The 22,988-nt window shown below is 47.8% G+C and overlaps 1 protein-coding gene across 1 annotated transcript in view; it reads left to right on the top strand.

The window, feature by feature from the left end:
- The window catches only part of VAV1 (vav guanine nucleotide exchange factor 1), a 110,857-nt gene that overhangs the window by 67,254 nt on the left and 20,615 nt on the right, over positions 1-22,988 (top strand). The window contains exons 9-22 of the mRNA XM_007954437.2: positions 353-452; positions 2,627-2,722; positions 2,869-2,937; positions 4,757-4,843; positions 4,943-5,028; positions 5,318-5,450; positions 8,365-8,474; positions 10,760-10,861; positions 11,088-11,185; positions 11,369-11,391; positions 11,581-11,626; positions 20,829-20,965; positions 21,880-21,945; positions 22,881-22,912. Of these exons, the coding sequence (XP_007952628.1) occupies positions 353-452; positions 2,627-2,722; positions 2,869-2,937; positions 4,757-4,843; positions 4,943-5,028; positions 5,318-5,450; positions 8,365-8,474; positions 10,760-10,861; positions 11,088-11,185; positions 11,369-11,391; positions 11,581-11,626; positions 20,829-20,965; positions 21,880-21,945; positions 22,881-22,912 (1,185 nt within the window). The remainder of the gene's footprint in view (positions 1-352; positions 453-2,626; positions 2,723-2,868; positions 2,938-4,756; positions 4,844-4,942; positions 5,029-5,317; positions 5,451-8,364; positions 8,475-10,759; positions 10,862-11,087; positions 11,186-11,368; positions 11,392-11,580; positions 11,627-20,828; positions 20,966-21,879; positions 21,946-22,880; positions 22,913-22,988) is intronic.

Raw genomic sequence — 22,988 nt, 5'->3', positions numbered from 1 at the left:
TGTTTTGGTTTCTCTTCTTCATTTGCCACAACTTAATTTGTTGTTAGTGTTGTCCAGTCCATTCTGATTCATAGTGACCCATGTGACAGCTGGACTGCCCCATAGGCTGTCATCTTTATGGGAGCAGATCTTCAGTTCTTTTCTCTCACGGAGCTGCTGATGGGTTCCAGTCGCCAACATTTTGGTGATGAGCCGAGTGCTTAATCAGGGGCCCCTGCACCCATTTTACAGATGAAAAATACTGAGGCTCAGAGTGACCCAGCTGGGAAGACATGGGGCCAATACTGATACCCAGATTGGGCTGATCTTGGCACTGGCTCCCGTCACTCAGTGGCCTGTCTTCTTCCTACAGGTTCCTTATCTATGGCCGCTATTGTAGCCAGGTGGAGTCTGCCAGCAAGCACTTGGACCGTGTGGCATCAGCTCGTGAGGACGTGCAGATGAAGCTGGAGGTGGGGTTCGCACCACAGATGAGGGCTCGTCTACTCCTTCCCAGGCCCCAAGGGCAGCGGCAGGGAATGGGAGCTGGAGACTTGCTTTCTGCTGCAGCCCAGCCAGGGTCCCCAGAACCTGGGGAGGGAGGCATGTGGGGGAAACGGGCCAAAGCACAGAGCCCCAACCCTGCCAAGCCCCCACTCAGAGCTGATTCCCAGACTTCAGACTTGGAGCTGCTCCTACACTGAGTACCCAACCCTGGGCTAAGCCCTGATATCAGGTGGAGAACAACCTCAGGCTGAACCTCACCTATGGGCTGAGCCCCAATCCTGGAAGAGCCCAAACTCTGTGCCAAGCCCAACTCTGGCAGAGCCCCAACTCTGAACTGAGCCCCAACTCTGGTTGATCCCCAACCCCAGCTGAGCCCCAACTTCAGTCTAAGGGTGACCCCAGCCAACCCTGCCCACAGGCTGAGCTCAACCCAGACTAAACCCTGGCCAGTGTGTCCAGTGGAAACACGACTTGATGCCACAGACAAGAGCAGGGATAAAGACATGCTCCCGTGTGCCCCAACATCCACCCTCTCTGATCTGCACGGTGGGGTAGGGGGCTCCAGACATCTCCCTTCCCCCTTCTCCAGCCCCAGTCAGCTGCTGAGTCCTGGCCTTCTACCCTGGGCAGTGTCCACAGACCTTCTGGCTGGCTCTTAAACCACTGCCCACCCCATGACCTCTGTCCTCAAAAAACTCCAAACTCCCTGCCATCGAGTGAATTCTGACTCTTAGCAACCCCTATTGGGTTTCTGAGGCTGTAAATCTTTACAGAGTAGATTGCCCCATCTTCCTTCCATGGGGCAGCTAGTGGGTTTGAACCACTGACCTTCTGGTTAGCAGCCAAATGCCTCACCCACTAAGCCACCAGAGCTCTTACCTTCTTAGTGCTACTGAAACAGAAACACCTCAAGGAGGTGCTGCCAGCTCTAGGGGAAGGCTCTGTCTGCTCTGGGGAAAAATCCTCATCTTAGCTTCTTGGTGCTCCTTGGTGATCTCCACGTGGCATCAGTCTACCTCCATCCTTGCTAGACCTCCACATGGCATCAGTCTACCCTGTCCATGCTAGATTTCCACGTGGCCTCAATCTACCCCTTTGGTACTAGATCTCCACATGGCATGAATCTACCCCCATCCCTGCTATATCTCCACATGGCCTCAGTCTACCCCATCCATGCTAGATCTCCACGTGGCATCAGTCTACACCATCTGTGCTAGATCTCCACATGGCACCAGTCTACTTCCACCTGTGCTAGATCTCCACATGGCGTCAATCTACTCCATCCATGCTAGATCTCCACATGACATCAGTCTACCCATCTGTGCTAGGTCTACATGTGGCATCAGTCTACCTCCATCCATGCTAGATCTCCACATGGCATCTACCCTATCTGTGCTCCTTTGCTTCTGTGCCTAATCTATTCCTTTTTTATGTCAAAAGTGATTGGTTTAAGACACACCATACACTGATAATGTCTCATGGACATAACAAAGAAAACCTATTTCCAGATGGGGTCACATGCACAGGTATAAAAATACCCCATTGTCCATCAAGTCCATCCCAACTTACAGTGACCCTATAGGACAGAGTAGAACTGCTCCAAAGGGTTTCCAAGGCTGTAATCTTTGTGGAGGGAGCTCTGGTGGTGTAGAGTCTTAAGACATCTGACTGCTAACCAGAAAGCTGGTGGTTCAGATGCACCAGCCACTCCTGGGAAGGAGATTGGGAAATCTCCTTCCGTAGAGACACAGCCTTAGAAACCCAAGGAGGGGTCACTATGAGTTGTAAACAACTTGACAGCAGTGAGTTTGGTTTTGGTTTTGGAATCTTTATGGAAACAGACTGCTACATTTTTTCCCTATGTCTGGTGGGTTTGAATCGCCAACATTTCAGTTAGTAGCAAGCGCTTAACCACTGTGCCACCAGGGGATTTGCAGCACATATTTTCTGGGGACCCACTTCAATTCATAGCAGTATCTTGCCTCCTTATTGCCAGGGGGATGGGGAGCATATAGTGCTTTGGGTGCTAGGGAGAACCTGCTCAGCTTTGGGTCTGCCTGTGACCCTCCCCACTGCCAGCTCAGCCAGAGCACCGGCTTCCAGCCTTACCTCATTCTCTGCCCCTGCCCACCCCCCCCAGGAGTGTTCTCAGCGAGCAAACAATGGGAGGTTCACCTTGCGGGATCTGCTCATGGTACCCATGCAGCGGGTGCTCAAGTACCACCTCCTTCTCCAGGTATGGTGCACGCATTTGGGTGGAGGTGCTGCTGGGATGGGTTGTTGGGGTCATTCCTGCCTCCAGGGAGATGGCGTAGATGGAGGAGGAGCCACTGGGCCAGGAGGGGTCTGCCTGGGTGACACCTGACTCCCTGGGTCCCACAGGAGCTGGTGAAACACACGCAGGACACGGTGGAGAAGGAGAACCTGAGGCTGGCCCTGGACGCCATGCGGGTGAGTGGGAAGGAGGGCTAGACAAGTGATGCTGGGAATCTTCTGGAAGTGATGGGGTGACAGTCACACCCAGGGACACATGCAGAGAGGCCAGGAGACTCTAGAGTTTCAGGGCTCACACACACCTTCTAGGAGCCCTGGTGGTGCAAGGGTTAAACACTCAGCTGCCAACCCAGAGGTTGGCAGTTCAAACCCACTCAGAGGCTCCTCAAGAGAAGAACTTGGTGATCTGCTCCTGTAAAGAAAACCCTGTGGGGCAGTTCTGCTCCGTCACACGGGGTCTCTATGAGTTGGAATTGATCTGATGGTGCCCGACAATGAGAACACACACCTTCATGAAGCAGGGTGGTTCAGTGGTAGATTTCTTCCCTCCCATGCAGGAGAGCCGGGTTCGATTCCTGGCCAGTGCAGCTCATGCCCAGCCCCCACCCGTCCGTCTGTGGAGGCTGGCGTGATGCTAGGAGGCGGAACAGGTGTCAGCAGAGCTTCCAGACAAAGACGGACTAGCAAGAAAGGCCTGGTGATTAACTTCCAAAGATCAGCCATGAAAACTCTGCGGATCATGACAGTCCAACCCGCAACCCATCATGGGATGGTGCAGGACCAGGCAGCATTCCATTCCCTGGCATGGGGTGGCCAGGAGTCCAGGGCTGACTGGACAGCAGCTAACACCACCACCAATGCCAACACACACTTCACACACGCTCAAGGCAGTGACATCACACCCACAGTCTACTCTTCGCCCCACCACATAGCGACAAGTCCATAAGACCAGTGGTTTTATTATTATTATTATTATTATTAAATTTTTATTGTGATTTGGGTGAAAGTTTATAGAGCAAATTCACTTTCCATACAGCAGCTCACAGACACTTTGTCTTATGATGTCGACTGAAATTTCCCACAATGCAACAGCTCCCCTCCCACTTCCTCCCCATAGTTACCTCTTCCCTGTGTCCTTCCCTCCCATGCACTCCTGCCCCCTGAGCAGTCTCCCTGTGCATACACAGCCCTTCTATTCTCCAATGATTGATCTCTTCAAGGAGTGTATCTACCTAATGTACATGTTCATCTCATTTGCCTGTCTTTTGCTTGGCTGGAAGCCACAGGAGTGGGTTCAATTCCAGACCTGAAGGGCAGCTAGAGGCCATAGTCTCAGGGGTTCCACCAGGCTCCATCAGACCAACAAACCTGGTCCCCCCCCCCCTTTTTTTTTTTTTTTAAATGATTGTGAGTTTTGTTCCACATTGTTCTCCCACTCTACCCAGGATCTCCTACATAAACCCCCCTGTGAGTGGTTGACAGTGGTAGCCAGGCACCATCTAGTTCGGGTCTCATAGTTGTACAGGCTGAGCATCACATGGTGTACCAGTCCCTTGGACTAATTGTTTCCATGTGTCTTTGGTTTTCTTCATTCTTCTTTGCTCTGTATGAGGAGAGACCCCTTGTTACATCCAGATGGCCGCTTGCAAGCTTTTAAGATCCCAGTTGCTACTTGCCAAAGTAGGATGTGGAACAATGTTTTTGTGTAGTACGTTTTGCCAATTGAGCTTGATGTCCCCTGCAACTATGGTCCCAAGCCAACAGGTCCAAGTACTCACTCCCTCTGGGTAGCTAGCTGTCGCCAAGAAGTGACTACAATCTTGTCCCTTAAGACCAGTGGTTTGTAGTTGCCCCTGGGGACACAGTACTATGCTATGCTGTGGACACCCTGTCACTAAGCCCTCTTTAGGCCCCTGGTAGGGGCGAGCCCCCTATGCTGGACCAGGTGGAGGACCGGGCCACATGGGGTCCACGTTCACCCCTACTCTGCCCTCAGGACCTGGCGCAGTGCGTGAACGAGGTGAAGAGAGACAACGAGACGCTGCGGCAGATCACCAACTTCCAGCTGTCCATTGAGAACCTGGTGAGGGAGTGGGGCCTGGGCCAGGGATGTGGTCACAGTGGGGAGGTATCTGGGCCTTTTCGTGGTGGCCCCTTGACCGACCCTCTCTCTGCTGTGCAGGACCAGTCTCTAGCTCACTACGGCCGACCCAAGATTGACGGAGAGCTCAAGATTACCTCTGCAGAGCGGCGCTCCAAGATGGACAGGTGGGCGGGGCCCGGAGGGACGGGGCCAGGCTCCCAGACAGACAGGTGGGTGGGGCTAAGAGAGACTGACAGGGCAGGGCCAGGAAGGACATGTGGGCGGGATCAATACAAGTCTTGTGGGTGGAGGCAGAGAGCGACTGGTGAGCCGGGCCAAGCTGGGGGGTGAAAGAGGAAACTTGGAGGTGTCGAGGTGTCTAGGTGGAGCCAGGAAGGTGGAGGGAACCAGGCAGAGAGTTGATGGGGACAAGTAGGGGTGCCGGATAAGAACACCGGACCTGGTCGCTCCCAGGTACGCCTTCCTGCTCGACAAAGCCCTCCTCATCTGTAAGCGCCGCGGGGACTCCTACGACCTCAAGGAATTCGTGAACTTGCACAGCTTCCAGGTTCGCGACGACTCCTCCGGAGACCGAGACAACAAGAAGGTGGGCTCTTAGGCCAGAACTGGGATCCTGTCCGGAGCAGATTGGGACTCTCAACCGGGCCTTTGGAGTGTGTGTGTGTGTGTGTACAAGTGTGCAGGAGTGCTTAAATGTTGTGCCATCAGGGCCCGTCCCCTAAAGAGGACAGCCAAGAAAACCCTCTGGGGCAGTTCTTCTGTAAACCATGGGGTCACCGTGAGTTGGAATGAAAGCAATGACGACGGTTTATTTTATTTTCTGTTGTTGTTGTTAGGTGCCATCAAGTAGTTCTGACTCACAGCAACCCTACATCCAACAGAATGAAACCCTGCCCCATCCTGCCCCATCCTCACAGTCCTTGCTATGCCTGAGCTCGTAGCAGTCACCGTCAGTCCATCTCATTGAGGGCCTTCCCCTTTTCCACTGACCCTCCACTTAACTATGCATGATGTCCTTCTCCAGGGAATGGTCCCCTCTGACAACACCACCAAAGTAGGTGAGACGAAGTCTGGCCGTTCTCGCTTCCAAGGAGCATTCCAGCTGCACTTCTTCCAGGACGTATTTGTTCATTCTTCTGACAGTCCATGGTACTTTCAGTGTTCTTCTCCAGCACCACAGCTCAAAGACATCAATTCTTCAGTCTTCCTTATTCATTGTCAGCTTTCATGCGCATATGAGGCTATTGAAAATACCATGGCTTGGGTTAGGTGCACCTTAGTCTTCAAATGAACAAAAACATCTTTGCTCCTCAGCACTTTAAAGAGGTCTTTTGCAGCAGATTCGCCCAGTGCAACACGTCATCTAATTTTTTGACTGCTGCTTCCATGAGTGCTGATTGTGGAATCAAGTAAAACAAAATCCTTGGCAACTTCAATCTTTTCTCCATCTATCATGATGTTGCTTATAGGTCCGATTATAAGGATTTTCATTTTCTTTACGTTGAAGTGTAATCCATAGTGAAGGCTGTAGTCTTTGATCATCAGTTAGTGCTTCTAGCCTTTTTGGCTTTCAGCAAGCAAGGTTGTGTCATCTGTATATCACAGGTTGTTAATGTGTCTTCCTCCAATCCTGGTGCTACATTCTTCTTCATATACATATAGTCCAGTTTCTCGGCACATTTCTAGGTGCTAGGAATGTAACTGAAAACAACACAGACATGGCCCCTCTTCTGTCCTGTGGAGCTTCCGTTTTTGTGGGAAACAAGGAAAAGATGGTGATATGTCCTACAAAGAAAGTAGACAGGGTGATGTAGCCATGAGGGGGTGAGGGTGGAGCTCCATTGGTCAGGGATGTTCTCTGGGTGGGGCAGTCCTCTCACTTGCTGCTTCCCTCACCTCCTTCCTCTCTTTCCACTGGCCACCTCTTCCTCTCTCCTTAGGCTCTTCCAGGTACCCCCCTGTTTCTCTGGCAGCTACTCCTGTTTCTCAGCCCAGTCCCTCCATGGGGCTAATGGCTCTCCTATAATGACCTGTTTATGGGTCTGACTGTGGAGACAGCATCTGTTTTGGTTACCTGGTGCCACTCTGATAGGAATGTACCACAAATGGGATGCCTTGAAGAAACAGGAGTTTATTCTCTTACAGTTTGGAGGCTTTAAGTCCTAGTTTAAAGTACCAAGCTCTAGGGGCTGGGTGAAAGCCCCTCAACCTTGGCTTTAGCTCTGCCTCCTGTTCCTGGCCCAATGAAGCTGGAGGTTTTTTCACTCAGCTGCTGGCTGCTGAGACTGACAAGCCCAAGGTTGACAAGTAAAAAGGCACAGTCCTGATGTTACCAAACCACACAGCAGGCCATTAATTCAAGTCCATTGAAAGCCCCTAGGTCGGCAGAGCGTGGAAGGCTGCTGAACAACGACATGGCTACATGCAGGGTTCAAGTGTGCCATAAGCTAAAGACCATTCTCAAAGCTGTAGCTTATATATGGGAACCAGACCACATACCCAAAGCAACTATTCAGCTGCTCCAATAGATTCCACCAGGGAGTTAATTACCAATCTCACCATGGGGAATAACTATAGTCAGCTGCCCAGCCACTCAACCAGGCCCAGCCAAATTGACATCACACTTAACCACCACAGCATCCTTCCCACTGCTCTGTCCCCAGCACCTAGCTCAGAGCCTGTCACTCAGTAGGCACCCAACAAATGCTTGTTGGACAAACAAATGTATGGAGGACAAATGTGTGAGGTGTCTGTGTGTGTGTGTGTGAGATTTTGGGCTTGTGAGTGTGCACTAGATATCCTGGGTAGTCCTTTACAAGGGTCCCCATGCATGGCTCCCTTGGGGCAAGTTCTGGGAGTCCCAACCTTGGCAGGATGCTGCTATTGGTTCCCCCCCCCTTTTTTCCCCCTGGCTCTTACAGGGGTATGGGAAGGTCTCTGGGTGGCATAGTTTGGGCTCAACTACTAACCTAAAGGTTGGTGGTTCGAACCCACCTGGTGGTGCTGCAGGAGAAAGGCCTGGAAATCTGCTTTAATAAAGATTCCAGTTAAGAAAACCTATAGAGCAGTTCTACTCTGTGACACATGGGGTTGCCATGAATTGGAATCAACTCAATAACAATGGGCATTACAGGTGTAGGAGAGTCCCAGGGTGGCACCAACAGCCACTTGGCTATTAACCAAAAGGTTGGTGGTTCAAACCCACCCAGAGGCACCTTGGAAGAAGGTCCTGGTCATTTGCCTCTGAAAGATCACAGCCATGAAAGAAACCCTATGACATAGTTCTACTCTACATATGTGGGGTCACTGTCAGTCAGAATTGACTTGATGCAACTGGTTTGGTTTTTTATAGAAGTACTGTTATTGGGCACGTGGTCCCACCCTCTGCAGAATGTTGCCATTGACCTGACCTTTTTACTTTCACAGGGGCAGGGTTGGTGGGTATGTGGCATCACCCTCTGTGGGTGAGTTCCTTCAGTCTGATCCCTGCTTCTTTGTAGTGGACCCACATGTTTCTCCTGATTGAAGACCAAGGCACTCAGGGCTATGAGCTGTTCTTCAAGACGCGGGAGCTGAAGAAGAAGTGGATGGAGCAGTTCGACATGGCCATGTGAGCCCTTCCTCCCTCTATCTATCCATCCCCAGGGGCTGGGAGGCGGTTCTGTGCTTTAGTCCTAGCTCTGCCCTGACGTTCCGTGGCACCTCAGATGAGTCTGTTCCATTCTGAGCCCCCATCTCCCCATTTGGGAAATAGAAGGGGCAGGCTCAAGGTTCCAGGGTTCCGTGCAAGCTGTAGCCACCACCTCTTCCCTTTGTTCTCCTTCCCTCATTGGGGTGAAATTCACCTAACCAAGAAGGAATCAGTTTGAAGTGTACAATGCAGTGACCTTTAGTACATTCATTATGTTGTGTAAATTTTCCCTCTATCTAATTCCAAAATATTTCATTATCCCAAAAGGAGACTCTGTACCTATTAGCAGTCACTCCTGCTCCCGCCTCCTCCCTGACTCATGGTGACCCGATGTGCTGCACAGCAGAACCACTCCATAGGATTTTCTAGGCTGTCAGCTTTTTTTTTTTTTTTTTAATTTTCAATTTTAAAAGAATTTTTTTTTTTTTATTGTGATTTGGGTGAAAGTTTACAGAGCAAATTCATTTTCCATACAGCAGTTCATACACATTTTGTTTTATGACATTGACTGCAATTCCCCACCATGTAACAACTTTCTTCCCATTTCCTTCCTGTAGTCGCCTCTTCCTTCCCATGCACTCCCACCCCCTGAGCTGTCTCCTGTGCAAACTCTGTGATAGCTCCACGGAGTGTATCTACCTGATGTAAATGTTCACCCCATATGCCTGTCTATTGTTTGGCTGGAAGCCACAGAAGTGAGTTCAGTTCCAGACCTGAAGGATAACTAGGGTCCATAGTCTCAGGGGTCTCACCAGGCTCTGTCAGACCAGCAAACCTGGTCTTTTTTTTTTTTTTTTTAAATGATTTTGAGTTTTGTTCCACATTGTTCTCCCACTCTATCCAGGATCTCCTGCACTAATATCCTGAGTGGTTGACTGTGGTAGCCGGGCACCGTCTAGTTCTTCTGGACTTATGGTACCATAGGCTGAAGATCACATGGTCTACCAGTCTCTTGGACTAATTCTTTCCATGAGTCTTTGCTTTTCTTCATTCTTCCTTGCTCTGGATGAGGAGAGACCCATCATTGCACCTAGATGGCCACTTGCAAGCTTTTAAGATCCCAGTCGCTATTCACCAAAGTAGGATGTAGAACAATGTTTTTGTGTAGTATGTTATGCCAGTTGAGTTTGATGTCTCTTGCAACCATGGTTCCAAGTCCATAGGACCAACTACTCACTCCCTAAGGGTAGCTGGCTGTGGCCAAGAAGCCACCACAATCTTGTCCATTGTCAGCTCTAACATACACCCGGACATTCTTACAATACATACAAACACATAAGCAGAAACATTGTCTGCCAACCCTATACATGGTCATGGGCACACTTCCCCCTGATCATCTAGCCTGTCCAGCCATCTGTCCACCCACAGATCAATGCCTGCCATCACTGACAAAGCAGTACTGTATGAGCAAAAGATTTCATCTTTGTTGTCTGTACCTCCTGTGTACCTCTCTCTGTCTTCCTCAATGCCACTGTGTTGATCACTCACATTTAGTACATTGCTCTTCCCTTCACCCAAATCAATGCTTGTCTCTACCTATCTAGCAGTGTTCTGTCATCTTTACAGAAGCAATCTGCCAGGTCATTCTTTTTTGTCCGTGTCTGCACAGAATCACTCTTCTTGCCCAGGTGAGGCTGGAACTGGGAGTTGGGAACAGCAAGATGTCACTTACCTGCAAGCCCCTGATCAGGTCATCTTCTACAGAGCCACTGAATGAGTTCAAACCACCAGTGTTTAGGTTAGCAGCTGATGGCACACTGCTTGTACCACCTAGGCTCCTTCCTCCCCATCCCTGGAGACCACGGATCTGCTTTCTATCTCTATGAACATTCACAGCAGCACTATTTGCAATAGCCAAAAGATAGAAATAACCCAAATGTCCATCAGTGAATGAACAGATAAACAATATGTGGTCTCTCCACACAAGATGATATTACTCAGCCATAAGCAAGGAACCCTGGTGATACAATGGTTGAGCACTTAGTTGCTAACCAGAAGGTTGGAAGTTCGGACCCACCCAGCTTCTCCATGAGAGAAAGCCTTGATGATCTGCTTCCGCAAAGATTACAGGCAAGAGAACCCTGTGGGGAAGTTCTTCTTTGCCACATGGGGTCAGTATGAGTCAGAATCGACTCAAAAGAACCCATGATGATAACAAACAGTAATGAGGTCCTATTCCTCTCTCCATTTACTTTCCCCTCCAGCTCCAACATCTATCCCGAGAATGCCACTGCCAATGGGCATGACTTCCAGATGTTCTCCTTCGAGGACACCACCTCCTGTTCAGCCTGCCAGATGTTGCTGAGGTGGGGGCTGGGGGATGGGCCTGGGTTCTGGCCTTCGTTGGTTCTCCTCTCTACAGGGGCTCCTTGAGTTGGGAGGTGTGAGACTCTGCTTTGGTCCTCAGCTTCTCCATCTCGCTCCTGCTCTGCACAGAGCCCAAGGGGCCCCTCATGCTGGGGCTGGTTGGCACTATGGTTGGCTGTGTCAGTTAAAATTATTGACTCCCTTTCATCTTTCCCCACATCCCAGAGGCACCTTCTATCAGGGCTACCGCTGTCATCGGTGCCGGGCACCTGCACATAAGGAGTGTTTGGGGAGGGTCCCTCCATGTGGTCGACATGGGCAAGGTACCATTGGGAGAGAAGGTGGGAGGTGGGTTTGGCTCTCCATGGGGTTACCACTGGAAGAGAGGGTGGAAGGTGGACTTACCTCTCCATGGGGTTACAATAGGGAGAGAAGGTGTGAGGTGTGAGGTGGGCTTGTTGCTCCATGGGCTTCCCATTTCAACAACTTCCTTTTTCTTCCCATAGATTTTGCAGGAACTATGAAGAAGGTAAGACCTTCTTGCATCCATGCTCCTTTATATGCATGAAAAACCATGTGAGGCAAAGAAGGGAGGAGGCAGGAGACCCTAGGAATGAGCATGGTCCCTTGTTGGGTGTGCAGATAGGGGCTGAGGAGCCCCCAGTATGGACGTGAGTCACCATGCTTACTTTCTTGGTCTTTCTTTCTCACTCTCCAGGATAAGACACACAGAAGGGCTCAGGACAAAAAGAGGAATGATCTGGGTGAGTTGACGGGTTGCTGTGTGGGGCAGCAGAGACACCAGTCTCTGCCCCAAGAATGCTGACCCAGGGACCAAACCAGTTGTCACTGAGTCATGTGTTTAAGAATAGATCTGTGCTCCATAGGGTTTTTTTTTTTTTTTAATTTATTTTATTTTTGCTGTTGAGAATCAACAATTTCTACATGTACAATTCAATGACATTGATTCTATTCTTTGAGCTGTGCAACCCGTTCTCACCCTCCTTTTCTGAGTTGCGCCTCCAACATTAACATCAACGTATTGCCCCTAAGTTTCCTATCTTCCCTTTCGAGTTTCTGTTGTCAACATGATCCCACGTAGAGAGTTTTTAAAAGGCACAACACTTAAGACAGACATTCTTTACGGATTAAGGTAAATTACGCCTTGGCTTTAAGAAGACTTCTGAGGATATTTTGTTTAAGGTTTGAAGATTATCTCAAGGCAATAGTTTCAGGGGTTCATTCAGCCTCCATGACTCCAGAAGGTCTGGATACCATGAGAATTTGAAATTCTGTTCTGCATCTTCACCCTCTTGGTCAGGATTCAGTAATAGTTGCTGGGCACAATCCAGTTCTTCTGGTCTCATGGCAAAGGAAGCAGTTATGCATGGAGGCCATTAGGCTTACTGCATAGAGTTTCCAATGGCTTAGTTTCCAGAAGTAGATAGTTAAGGCTTTCTTCTGAGGTGCCTCTGGATGGCCTCAAATCACCATCCTTCTGGTTGGCATATGAGCCCATTAATGATTTGCACCATCCATAGATTTGATGCACAGACAGATCTCCATAATCATGTTAAAGCCCCACTGCCTTTGAGTCAGATCTGACTCATAGTGACCCCTCCTTGAGTTTCTGAAGCAGTATCACTACAGAAGCAGATTGCCCAACCTTCCTTTCGAGGAGTGGCTGATGGGTTTGAATCACCAGCCTTCTTGTTAGCAGTCAAATGCCTTAGGTACTATGCCATCAGAGCTCTTATAATCATGTTAACACCCACATAATGTCCTGCATCAGATGGTGTTTCACTGCTATTCATAAGGTTTTCAGTGGCAATTTTTTTTCAGAAGTGGATGACCCCATCCTTCTTCTTAGTCTGTCTTAGTCTGGAAGCTCTGCTGAAACCTGTCCACCATGGGTGACCCTTCAGGTTTTTAAAATACCAGTGGGATAGCCTCCAGCCTCACAGCAACATGCAAACAACCACAGTATGACAAACAGAAGGAAATTAAAATGAGTCTGCAAGAGTCAAATATGATGTTGAGTATATTCCACCTGAATTCAGAGACTACCTGAAGAATAGATTTAATGCATTAAACATCCATGACCAAAGACCAGATGAGTTGTGGGATGACATCAAGAGCATCGTACATGAAGAAAGCAAAAGGTCATTAAAAAGACAGGAAAGGAAGAAAAGACCAAAATGGATGTCAGAAGAGACTCTAAAGCTTGCTCTTGAACAGAGAGTAGCTAAAGCAAATGGAAGAAATGAAATGAAAGAGCTGAACAGAAGATTTCAAAAGAGCCTGAGAAGACTAAGTAAAGTATTATAAAGAAGTGTGCAAAGACCTGGAGTTGGAAAGCCAAAAGGTAAGAAGATGTTCAGCATTTCTCAAGCTGAAAGAACTGAAGAAAAAGAAAAGCCTTGAGTTGCAATACTGAGCCATTCTATGGGCAAAATATTAAATGATGTAGGAAACATCAAGAGAAGATGGAGGGAATACACAGAGTCACTGTACCAAAAAGAACTGGTCAATGTTCATCCATTTCAGGAGGGGGCATATGACAAAGAACCAATGGTATTGAAGGAAGAAGTCAAAACTGCACTGAAGGAACTGGGGAAAAACAAGGCTCCAGAATTGATGGAATACCCATGGAGATGTTTCAACATATGGATGCTGCACTGGAGGCACTCACTCAATTATGCCAAGGAATTTGGAGGACAGCTACCTGGCCATCTGGCTGGAAGAGATCCATATTTACCCATTCCAAAGAAAGGTGATTCTACAGAATGTGGAAATTGTCAAACAATATCATTAATATCACACACAAGTAAAATTTTGCTGAAGATAAATTAAAAAATGGTTGCAGCAGGATATTGACAGGGAACTTCCAAAAATTCAAGCTGGATTCAGAAGAGGGTGTGGAACAAGGGATATCATTGCAGATGTCAGATAATCTTGGTTGAAAGCAAAGAATACCAGAAAGATGTTTACCTGTGCTTTATTGACTGCAAAGACATTTGACTGTATGGATCATAACAAATTATGGATACCACTGTAAGAATGGGAATTCCAGAACACTTGATCGTGTCATCGGGAACCTATATGTAGCCCAGGAGGCTGTTGTTTGAATAGAACAAGGGGATACTGCATAGTTTAAAATCAGGAAGCATGTGTGTCAGGGTTGTGTCCTTTCACCATACTTGATCAATCTGTATGTTGAGTGTGATGGTTGGAGCTGTGTGTAAACTTGGCTGGACTACAATTCTTCGTGGTTTAAGCAATTGTGATGAGGGTTTTTCCTATGATGGGCTTGGATATACATATGTTTTGAGCATCCAATCCGTTGAAAGGGAGGTTCCCTATGGGTGTGGCCTGTTTCCAATATATTTATGGACATCCTGGGAAAAGAGACACTCTTTCATGGATCAGGATCCTGTTGTGCTGCCTACAACTGTCCATGAGCGAACGATCCACCATTCGGCCTGGAGATCTTGGATTCATCATTCATTGGAGTCAACAGCCAGTATACTGCCTGCCAACCTTTAGCTCATCAGTCCCTGCAGCTGTGTGAGTTGGGAAAAGCCTCCAGCTTGATGTTTGATCCAAGAACTTGGGACTTGCCAGCTTCTATAAGTGTGTGAGCCATTTTTCCTAAGATAAATTTCTTTTTCTCTATATGTATATATAAGCTTTACTGGTATGGCTTCTCTAGAAAACCCAGCCTAACACACTGAACAAATAATCTGAGAAGCTGGACTATATGAAGAAGAATGCAGTACCATGGTTGGAGAAAGACTCATTAACAGCCTGCAATATGAGGAAGACACAACCTTGCTTACTGAAAATGAAGATGACTTGAAGCACTGATGAAAATCAAAGACTACAGTCTTCAGTATGGATTACACATCAACAAAAATAAAATCCTCACAACTGGACCAATAAGCAGCTTCATGATAAATGGAGAAAAGGTTGAAGTTGTCAAAGATTTCATTTTACTTGGATCCACAATCACCACCCCATGGAACCATCAGTCAAGAAATCAGACATCGTATTGCACTGGGCAAATCTGCTGCAAAAGGCCTCATTAAAGTGTTAAAGAGCAAAATGTTTGAAGACTATGGTGCACCTAACCCAAACCATGGTATTTTCAGTCACCTCGTATGCATGTGAAGGCTGGACAATGAATAAGGAAGATCAAAGAAGAGTTGATGTCTTTGAATTATGGTGTTGGTGAAGAATGCTGAAAATACCATGAAAGGCCAGAAAAATGAACAAATCTTTCCTGGAAGAAGTGCAGCCAGAATGCTCCTTGGAAGCAAGAATGGCCAGACTTCGTCTTTTGTTCATGTGGTCAGAAGGAACCATTCCCTGGAGAAGCATATCATACTTGGTAAAATAGAGGGTCATAGAATAAGGGGAAGACCTTCAACAAAATGGGTTGACATCATGGCTGTGACAATGGGTTCCAGCACAGCAAGGATTGTGAGGACAGTGCATCACTAGGCCCTGTTTCATTCTGTTGAACACAGGGTTGCTATGAGTTGGAGCCGACTAGCTGGCACCTAACAACAGTGTCCTGCATATATACCTGTGCTTCTTGTCTTCCAGTTCCAGAAACCTAAGAGGAATTTACAAATTGCTAACTCTAATTCTTCATTGGGAAGCTCTCGTGGCATAATGCCTAAGGCATCTGATTGCTAATCAGGAGGCTGGTGGTTCAAACCCATGAGCCACTCTTCAGAAGAAAGACTGGGCAATCTACTTCCATAGAGATACCACCTCAGAAGCCCAAGGAGGGGTCACTATGAAAGGAAGCATAACAATACTTGTTCAAATCATCTCTTTCATCCACTTTTTAAATTCACTGCCTCTTATTTTTCTCTGATAAATTCCTGTAGTCTTGGCCTGTTACACACACATGACAGTTGCCGTGTCTTGTATTCATTCTGTATCACAACATTCTACAGGATTCAGTTTCAGTAGGGTTTTCTCTGTCTGGATATATTAGTTGCTGTAGAGTGGATCTGACTCATGGCAACCCTGTGTGTGCAGAGTAGAACTGCTCCATTGGCCCTTCAATGGCTGTGACCTTCTGGAAGCAGTAGCCAGGCCTGTCTTCTGAGGCACTTCTCAGTGGGTTTGAACTGGCAGCCTTTCGGCTAGTAGTCGAGTGGGTTGTGCATCTCAGGAACTCTATATATGTGTATACACACTGCAAAAAGGGCATGGAGGCAGCATCCTCTCACCTCCTCTAACTTTGTGATGTGGAAAGAGAAGGCTCAACACCAACAGCCTAAAGCTGATTCCTGTGAGGTGGGACATGCCACCACCCAACCGTCTTATCAATTCTGATACTAACCGTCCCTCCCACAGCAGTCTCTACTTCTCTGATGGGTTCAATAACTGGTTGCAATGGCCACTCAGAATGCACAGACACTCCTCATGGGGTTTATTAGGGAAGTAACAGGTTACAATTCAGGTTCAGGAATGCTCAGGATACAATTCTTCGATCAGGACATGCCCAAAGGTACTCTTCTCTTTGGCCCTTGGCCTCTCAGCCTGACCTCTGCCTTGCTCAGGCAAGTTTTACAAAGCTCTTTCAGGTCTGCTGGTAAGTGCACTTTGGTGTACCCCACTCTGCCAGAAAGACTCCTGCCCAGAGGCGCTCAGCTCTCTTGCTCCCTGGGCTGGCAACCCCACCGCTCTGTCTGGTGCCAGTCTCTCAGTTCTGCTGCCTCTGCTGCCACTGTCTCTCTGCGGGTCTCTCTGCCAAAGAGGTTCAAGACAGTGATCTCAGGTCCTGGGACATGCTCCACTCCACCTCCAGCTCTTCTGTCTTGATGGCAGTGTGATCCCCCTTTTCAGCCTCTGGGAGGGCTCGTATTAAGCCCAGTAAAATGACAAAACTGATTAACCCCCACATTAGGGTTCTGTACATCTCATTTTCATGGTCCCACCCCCATGAGCTATCCAATCTCCCTGGTAGATCACAAGTACCTCACATTTATGTAGTTCCACCCAGTCATCTGGTGGGTGCCCCAACGACCATGGCTAGAAGAGCCATACTAAGTAATTCACTACACCACACACATACATACATATATATGTGCATGCATGCAAGAAGCCTAAATTCAGGGCGCCAGGCCTAGGGGAAGGCTTTCTCTTTCTGTTGGCTCAGAGGCAAGCCCTTGTCTTCTTTCAGCATTCTCGGAGCTCTCCATGTGTCCTGGTATCAATCTCTCCCCTGTCTAGGAGGTTCTTAGTGCAGGAGCCCAGGTCCAAAGGATGCACTGTGCTCTCTTCTTTCTCGGTGGTAGTCAAGTTCCTCTTTCTCTGCTCACTTCTCTCTCTGTTTTTCTCTTGTAAGTTACAATGTGATGCAGGCCACACTTCAAGGAAACTCCCCTTATATCAGATGGGGCTTGTGATCTAAGTAAAGTGGTGATTTAAGTAAGTGTGATGCATCCCACCCTAATTATGCCTCATTAACATAGCAAACATAACTGTTCTGGTTCCCTAGTGCTGCTCGGACAGGAATATACCACAAATGGGATGGCCTTAACACACAGGAGTTTATTCTTACAATTTGGAGGCTTTAAGTCCAAGTTCAAAGTGCCAGGCTCTAGGGGCTGCGTGAAAGCCCCTCAGCCTTGGGCTCCAGCTCTGCCTCATGCTAGCCCATGACTGACACATGTTTTTTGGGGACACAGTTTAATCCATGACATTCCATCCTTTGGCCCCAAAATTCATGTCCTTGACACATGTAAAACACTTTCATCCCTTTATATCATCCCAAAAATCTTAAATCAATTCCAAGTCCAAATTACATCCTGGGACAAAATTCATCTTCATCTGTGAACCTGTGGAATCTAGATACAAGTTACCTGCTTCCAAAGCATAATATTGGAACAGGCATAATCACATATAAGTAAAATATCACGTGCAGGTAAGATTTTGCTGAAGATAATTGAAAACCAGTTGCAGCAATACATTGACAGGGAATGGCCAGAAAAGTAAACTAGATTCAGAAGAGGACATGGAACAAAGACCATCATTGCTGATGTCACATGGCTCTTGGCCAAAAGCAAAGAATATCAGAAAGATGTTGCCTGTGTTTTATTGAATATGCAAAGGGATTTGGCTGTGTAGATCATAACAAGTTATGAATAACATTTCAAAGAATGGGTGTTCTAAAACACTTCTTTGTGCTCATGAGGAACCTGTACATAGACCAATAGGCAGTCATTCAAACAGACCAAGGGGATATTGAATAGCTTAAAATCAGGAAAGGTTTGCATCAGGGTTGTATCCTTTCACCATACTTAGTCAATCTGTATGCTGAGCAAATAATCTGAGATGCTGGACTATATGAAGAAGAACGTGGCAGCAGGATTGGAGGAAGAATCAGTAACAACCTGAGATACGCAGATGACACAACGTTGCTAGCTGAAAGTGATGAAAACTTGAAGCACTTAGTGATGAAGATCCAAGACTACAGCCTTCAGTATGGATTACACCTCAGCATAAAGAAAACAAAAATCATCACAACTGGGCTAATAACCAACATCATAATAAATGGAGAAAAGATTGGAATTGTCAATGATTTCATTTTACTTGGATCCACAGTCAAGATTCATGGAAGGAGCACTCAAGAAATCAAACAGTGTATTGCAATTGGCAAACCTGCAAAAGACCTTTTTAAAGTATTAAAGAGCAAGGATTCCCTTTGAGGACTAAGGTGTGCCTGATGCAAGCCGTGGTCTTTTCAGTTGCCTCATATGTATGTGGAAGCTGGACAATGAATAGGGAAGACTGTGTATGAATTGATGCCTTTGAATTACGGTGTTGTTAAAGAATAGTAAATATACCACGGACTGCCAGAAGAATGAACAAATCTGTCTTGGAAGAAGTACAGCCAGAATGCTCCTCATAATCAACAGTGGTGAGACTGCATCTTAACTACTTTGGTCATGTTACCAGAACGAAGCAGTCCCTGGAGAAGGGTATCATGCTTGGTAGAGGGTCAGTGAAAATGGGGAAGACCCTCAATGAGATGGACCGACACAGTGGCTGCAACAATGGGCTCAATCACAGCAATGATTGTGAGGATGGGGCAGGACCAGGCCGTGTTTCGTTCTGTTGTACATAGGGTTGCTATGAGTCAGAATCGATTCTACATCTAACAACAACAGTCTTTACAGAAGCAGATTGCCAAGACTTTCTTCCATGGTGGTGATGGGTGGGTTTGAGCCGTTGACCTTTAGGTTAGGAACTGTGCAATTAACAGCCAAGAAAATCCTGTGGAGCAGTAACCCTCTGTCACATTGCGTCACTATGAGTGGGACTTGACTCAATGTCACCCAGCAACAGCAGTCAGTACCCACCTACACCCAGAGGGAAGGACTGTCTAACCTCTACCATATTGGCTTAGTTTTGCCTGTCCTTGAAATTCATATAAATAAAATGATACAGTGTGTACTCCTTTAGCATCTGGCTTCTCTTATCCAGCATAACACTGGTGAGATTCACTGATGTGATTCCTTGTAGCAGTAGGTAATCCTTTTGTACTGCTATATAGTACTCTATTTTGTGGTTATCCATTCTCCTACTGGAGATATTTGGTTTGTTCCCAGCATTAGCTATTGTGAATAAAGCTGCTGTGAACATTCTTGTCCGTAATTTTTGGTTGTTGTTGTTATGTGTCCTTGAGTTGTCTCCAACTCATAGCGACCCCTCCTTGGGTTTCAGGCAGTATCACTATGGAAGTAGATTGCCCAGCCTTCCTTCTGAGGAGTGGCTGGTGGGTTTGAACCACCAGCCTTCTGGTTAGCAGTCAAGTGCCTTAGGCACTACGCCACCAGAACTCCCATGACTTTTTGTGGACACATGCTTTCCTTTTTCTTGGGTCAATGTTGTTGCTGTTTTGGGAGTCACTGAGTTGATTCTGATTCATGGTGACCCCGTGTGACAGAGAAGAATTGCCCAATAGGGTTCCCTAGGCCTTTACAGAAGCAGATTGCCAGGTCTTTCTCCCACAGAGCCACTGGGTGTGTCCAAGCCACCAATCTTGAGGTAGCAGCTGAGCACTTAACTGGTGTGCCAGCAGGGATTCTTGTTGGATATCGTCTTAGTTATCTGGTGTTGCTATAACAGAAATGCCCCAAGTGGTTGGCTGTAACAAACAGAAACTTATTTTTCACTGTGTAGGTGGTGATAGGTCCAAATTCAGGCAGTTATCTCTACGGGGAGACTTTCTGTCTGTTGGCTGTGGGGGAAGGTCTTTATTCCTTGGCTCCTTGGTGATCTTCATGTGGAGTGGTGTCTGTCTTCTCCCATCTCTGCTTGATCCTCTGTTCCTAATCTTCTCTTTGTATATCTCAAAGATGATTGGCTTAAAACATACCCTACACTGATACAGCCTCTTTAATGTAACAAAGAAAATCCATTCCCAAATGGGACTGTAACCCAGGTATGTTGTTGTTGTTGTTATGGGCCGTTGAGTCAGCCCTGACTCATAGCGACCCCTCCTTGGGTTTCCGAGGCAGTATCACTACGGAAGTAGGATTGCCCAACCTTCCTTCCGAGGAGTGGCTGATGGGTTTGAACCGCCAGCCATCTGGTGAGCAGTCGAGTGCCTTAGCCACTATGCTACCAGAGCTCCCAACCCAGGTATAGGTATTAGGATTTACAACACATATTTTCTGGGGACATACTCAGTTGGTAACAGGTATGTTCTGGGGAGGAATTTCTGGATCATAGCATAGACCTATGTTTAGAATTAGCAGATACTGCCAAGGGTTTTTCAAAGTAGAGACCCACCAGCAATGTAGGAGTTCCAGTTGCTCCACATCCTCATCACCACTTGATGTTGTCAGTCTTTTTAATTCAGCTGTTCAGGTGGGTGGTGAGATTCAGGTTTGCAAGTCCTTGACTAGCACATTGTACCACCACCCTTCTTGTCCCCAGGCCTGCCCAAGATGGAGGTGTGTCAGGAGTACTATGGGCTTCCTCCACCCCCTGGAGCCTTTGGACCTTTTCTACGGCTCAACTCTGGAGACATCGTGGAGCTCACCAAGGCTGAGGCTGAACAGAACTGGTGGGAGGTATGGGTAGGAGCTGTGGGGTCATAAGGTGGGATCCAGGTGTGGGCCATGGACTAATGGGTCAAGACTCAGATGTGGGCAATAAAGTGATGGGGCAGGACCCAGGTGTGGGACTGTGGGGTCATAGGGAGGAACCAGGATGAGGCTGTGTGCTAGAGGGGAACCAGGTAAGGGGCTGTGGGAATGATAGGTGGGAACCAGGTGTGGGGCTGTGGAATTGGTAGAAGGGTCCTAGGTTTGGGAGTGATGAGGTGGGACCCACGTATGGGGCCATAGGAACAAGTAGCCTTGGGGAGTGGGGTCATGGCCCTATAGTGCTCTAGTAAAGAAGGAGGTTGCAGGTGGGGAGGGGTGACATAGACGGATTTCTGGCCTGGCCTGGCCCTTCTGAACTGGCCGTCTCCGAGGAAGGTGGATTTAGTTGGCACTTCTCTGGGCCTTTCAGGCTGTAGAGGTTAAATGGACATATAAACATGTACACACCTACACATCCCCAGATGCACACACATACACATGTATATACATGCACATCCATACCACAGATGCATACACACACATGCACACATGTGTATGTACACACATATGTGCAGACCCACAAATGCACACATACAGAGTGCATACACACACATATTTGCACAATGAACACACAGCACATGCATGCACACACATGGACATAATATACTTGCACGATGCATACATATACATGCACTCACATGCACACATGTACACACATATAAACCCACACATGTACATCTATAGATGTACACAGTACACAGTACAGTACACATAAGCACACATATGTACACACATGCACTTGGACACACAATACAATGCACTTGCATGCACATACATGTACACACACATGTGGATGCCTGTAACGTCTCTGTCCCTGTTTTTGTCTCCTGGGTTTTTAGGGCAGGAATACAGCCACCAATGAAGTTGGCTGGTTTCCCTGTAACAGGGTCAAGCCCTACGTCCATGTGAGTGCCTCATGTCTGAGGGAATGAGGGGAGGGGCTCCAGACAGGACTGGGGGGTGGGCTGCCTTGGGAAGACACTCCTGGATGTGGGGAGGGGCTCCTCATCATGGCTGGTCATTCCCATTCTCCCTGCCAGTGGCCTAGACCAGGGCCACTCTGGGGCCCGTGGTCAATCATTTCCCCCTTGCTTGTCCCAGGCACCCTCTCCGTCTCCACAGACCTCTTCCACTTGACCCCACACCTTACTTGTCCTTGCCATCCACCTTGCAGCCTGTCTCATCCCCATGCTCTTTCTCCATGGCCTTAGCACAGGCTGGGTCCTCTCCCCTTCATCGTTTAGTTAATAGGTCTCACGCTGCCTTCCTTCCCCATGGATGCCTCCCTTGTCTCCTGGTAATTGGACTTCATGCCATGCTTCACTCATTCATCCAGCAAATACTGATTGAGCACCTACCCCTTGTTGAAAGGAGTCTCTGAGTGGTGCAAACAGTTAAACACTTGGCTAGTAACTGAAAGGTTGCTGGTTCAAACCCACCCAGAGCTACCTTGGAAGATAGGCCTGATGACCTGCTTCTCAGAGGCCATAGCCTTGAAAACCCTCTAGAGCACCGTTCTGCTCTTCACACGGGGTTGCCATGAGTTGGAATGGACTTGATGACATTTTTTTTTTGGATCTATGTGATAGGCCAACTTCTCCCACTGTTGCCCCAAAAAATAGCACAATGCCTGGCACATGGGAGGCATGCAGTAAATCTAGTGGAGTGGACGAATGAATGAGTGATTGTTGATCCAACCCATAGCCCATGGTAGGTGTTCAGTAGATGCTAGTGTAGTGGATGGATGGATGGATGAATGAATGAGTGAATGAATGTCCTGCAGTCTGTGGCCAAGCTGGGGTTTGTGCCCTGAGTCTGGGTCTCTATCTGTGTCCCACAGGGCCCTCCTCAAGACCTGTCCGTTCATCTCTGGTGAGTAGAGTGAAGTCCTTCCTTTAACTTAACTTGGGGGTCCTTTGACGTGGGCACCCAGCCTGGGCATGGGAGG

Source organism: Orycteropus afer, unplaced genomic scaffold (genome assembly GCF_000298275.1).
Source record: "Orycteropus afer afer isolate SDZICR_OR568_19922 unplaced genomic scaffold, OryAfe1.0 scaffold00461, whole genome shotgun sequence".
Lineage (NCBI taxonomy): Eukaryota > Metazoa > Chordata > Mammalia > Tubulidentata > Orycteropodidae > Orycteropus > Orycteropus afer.
The sequence above is the reverse complement of the archived record's forward strand: the minus strand, read 5'-3'. Positions and strand labels throughout refer to the sequence as shown.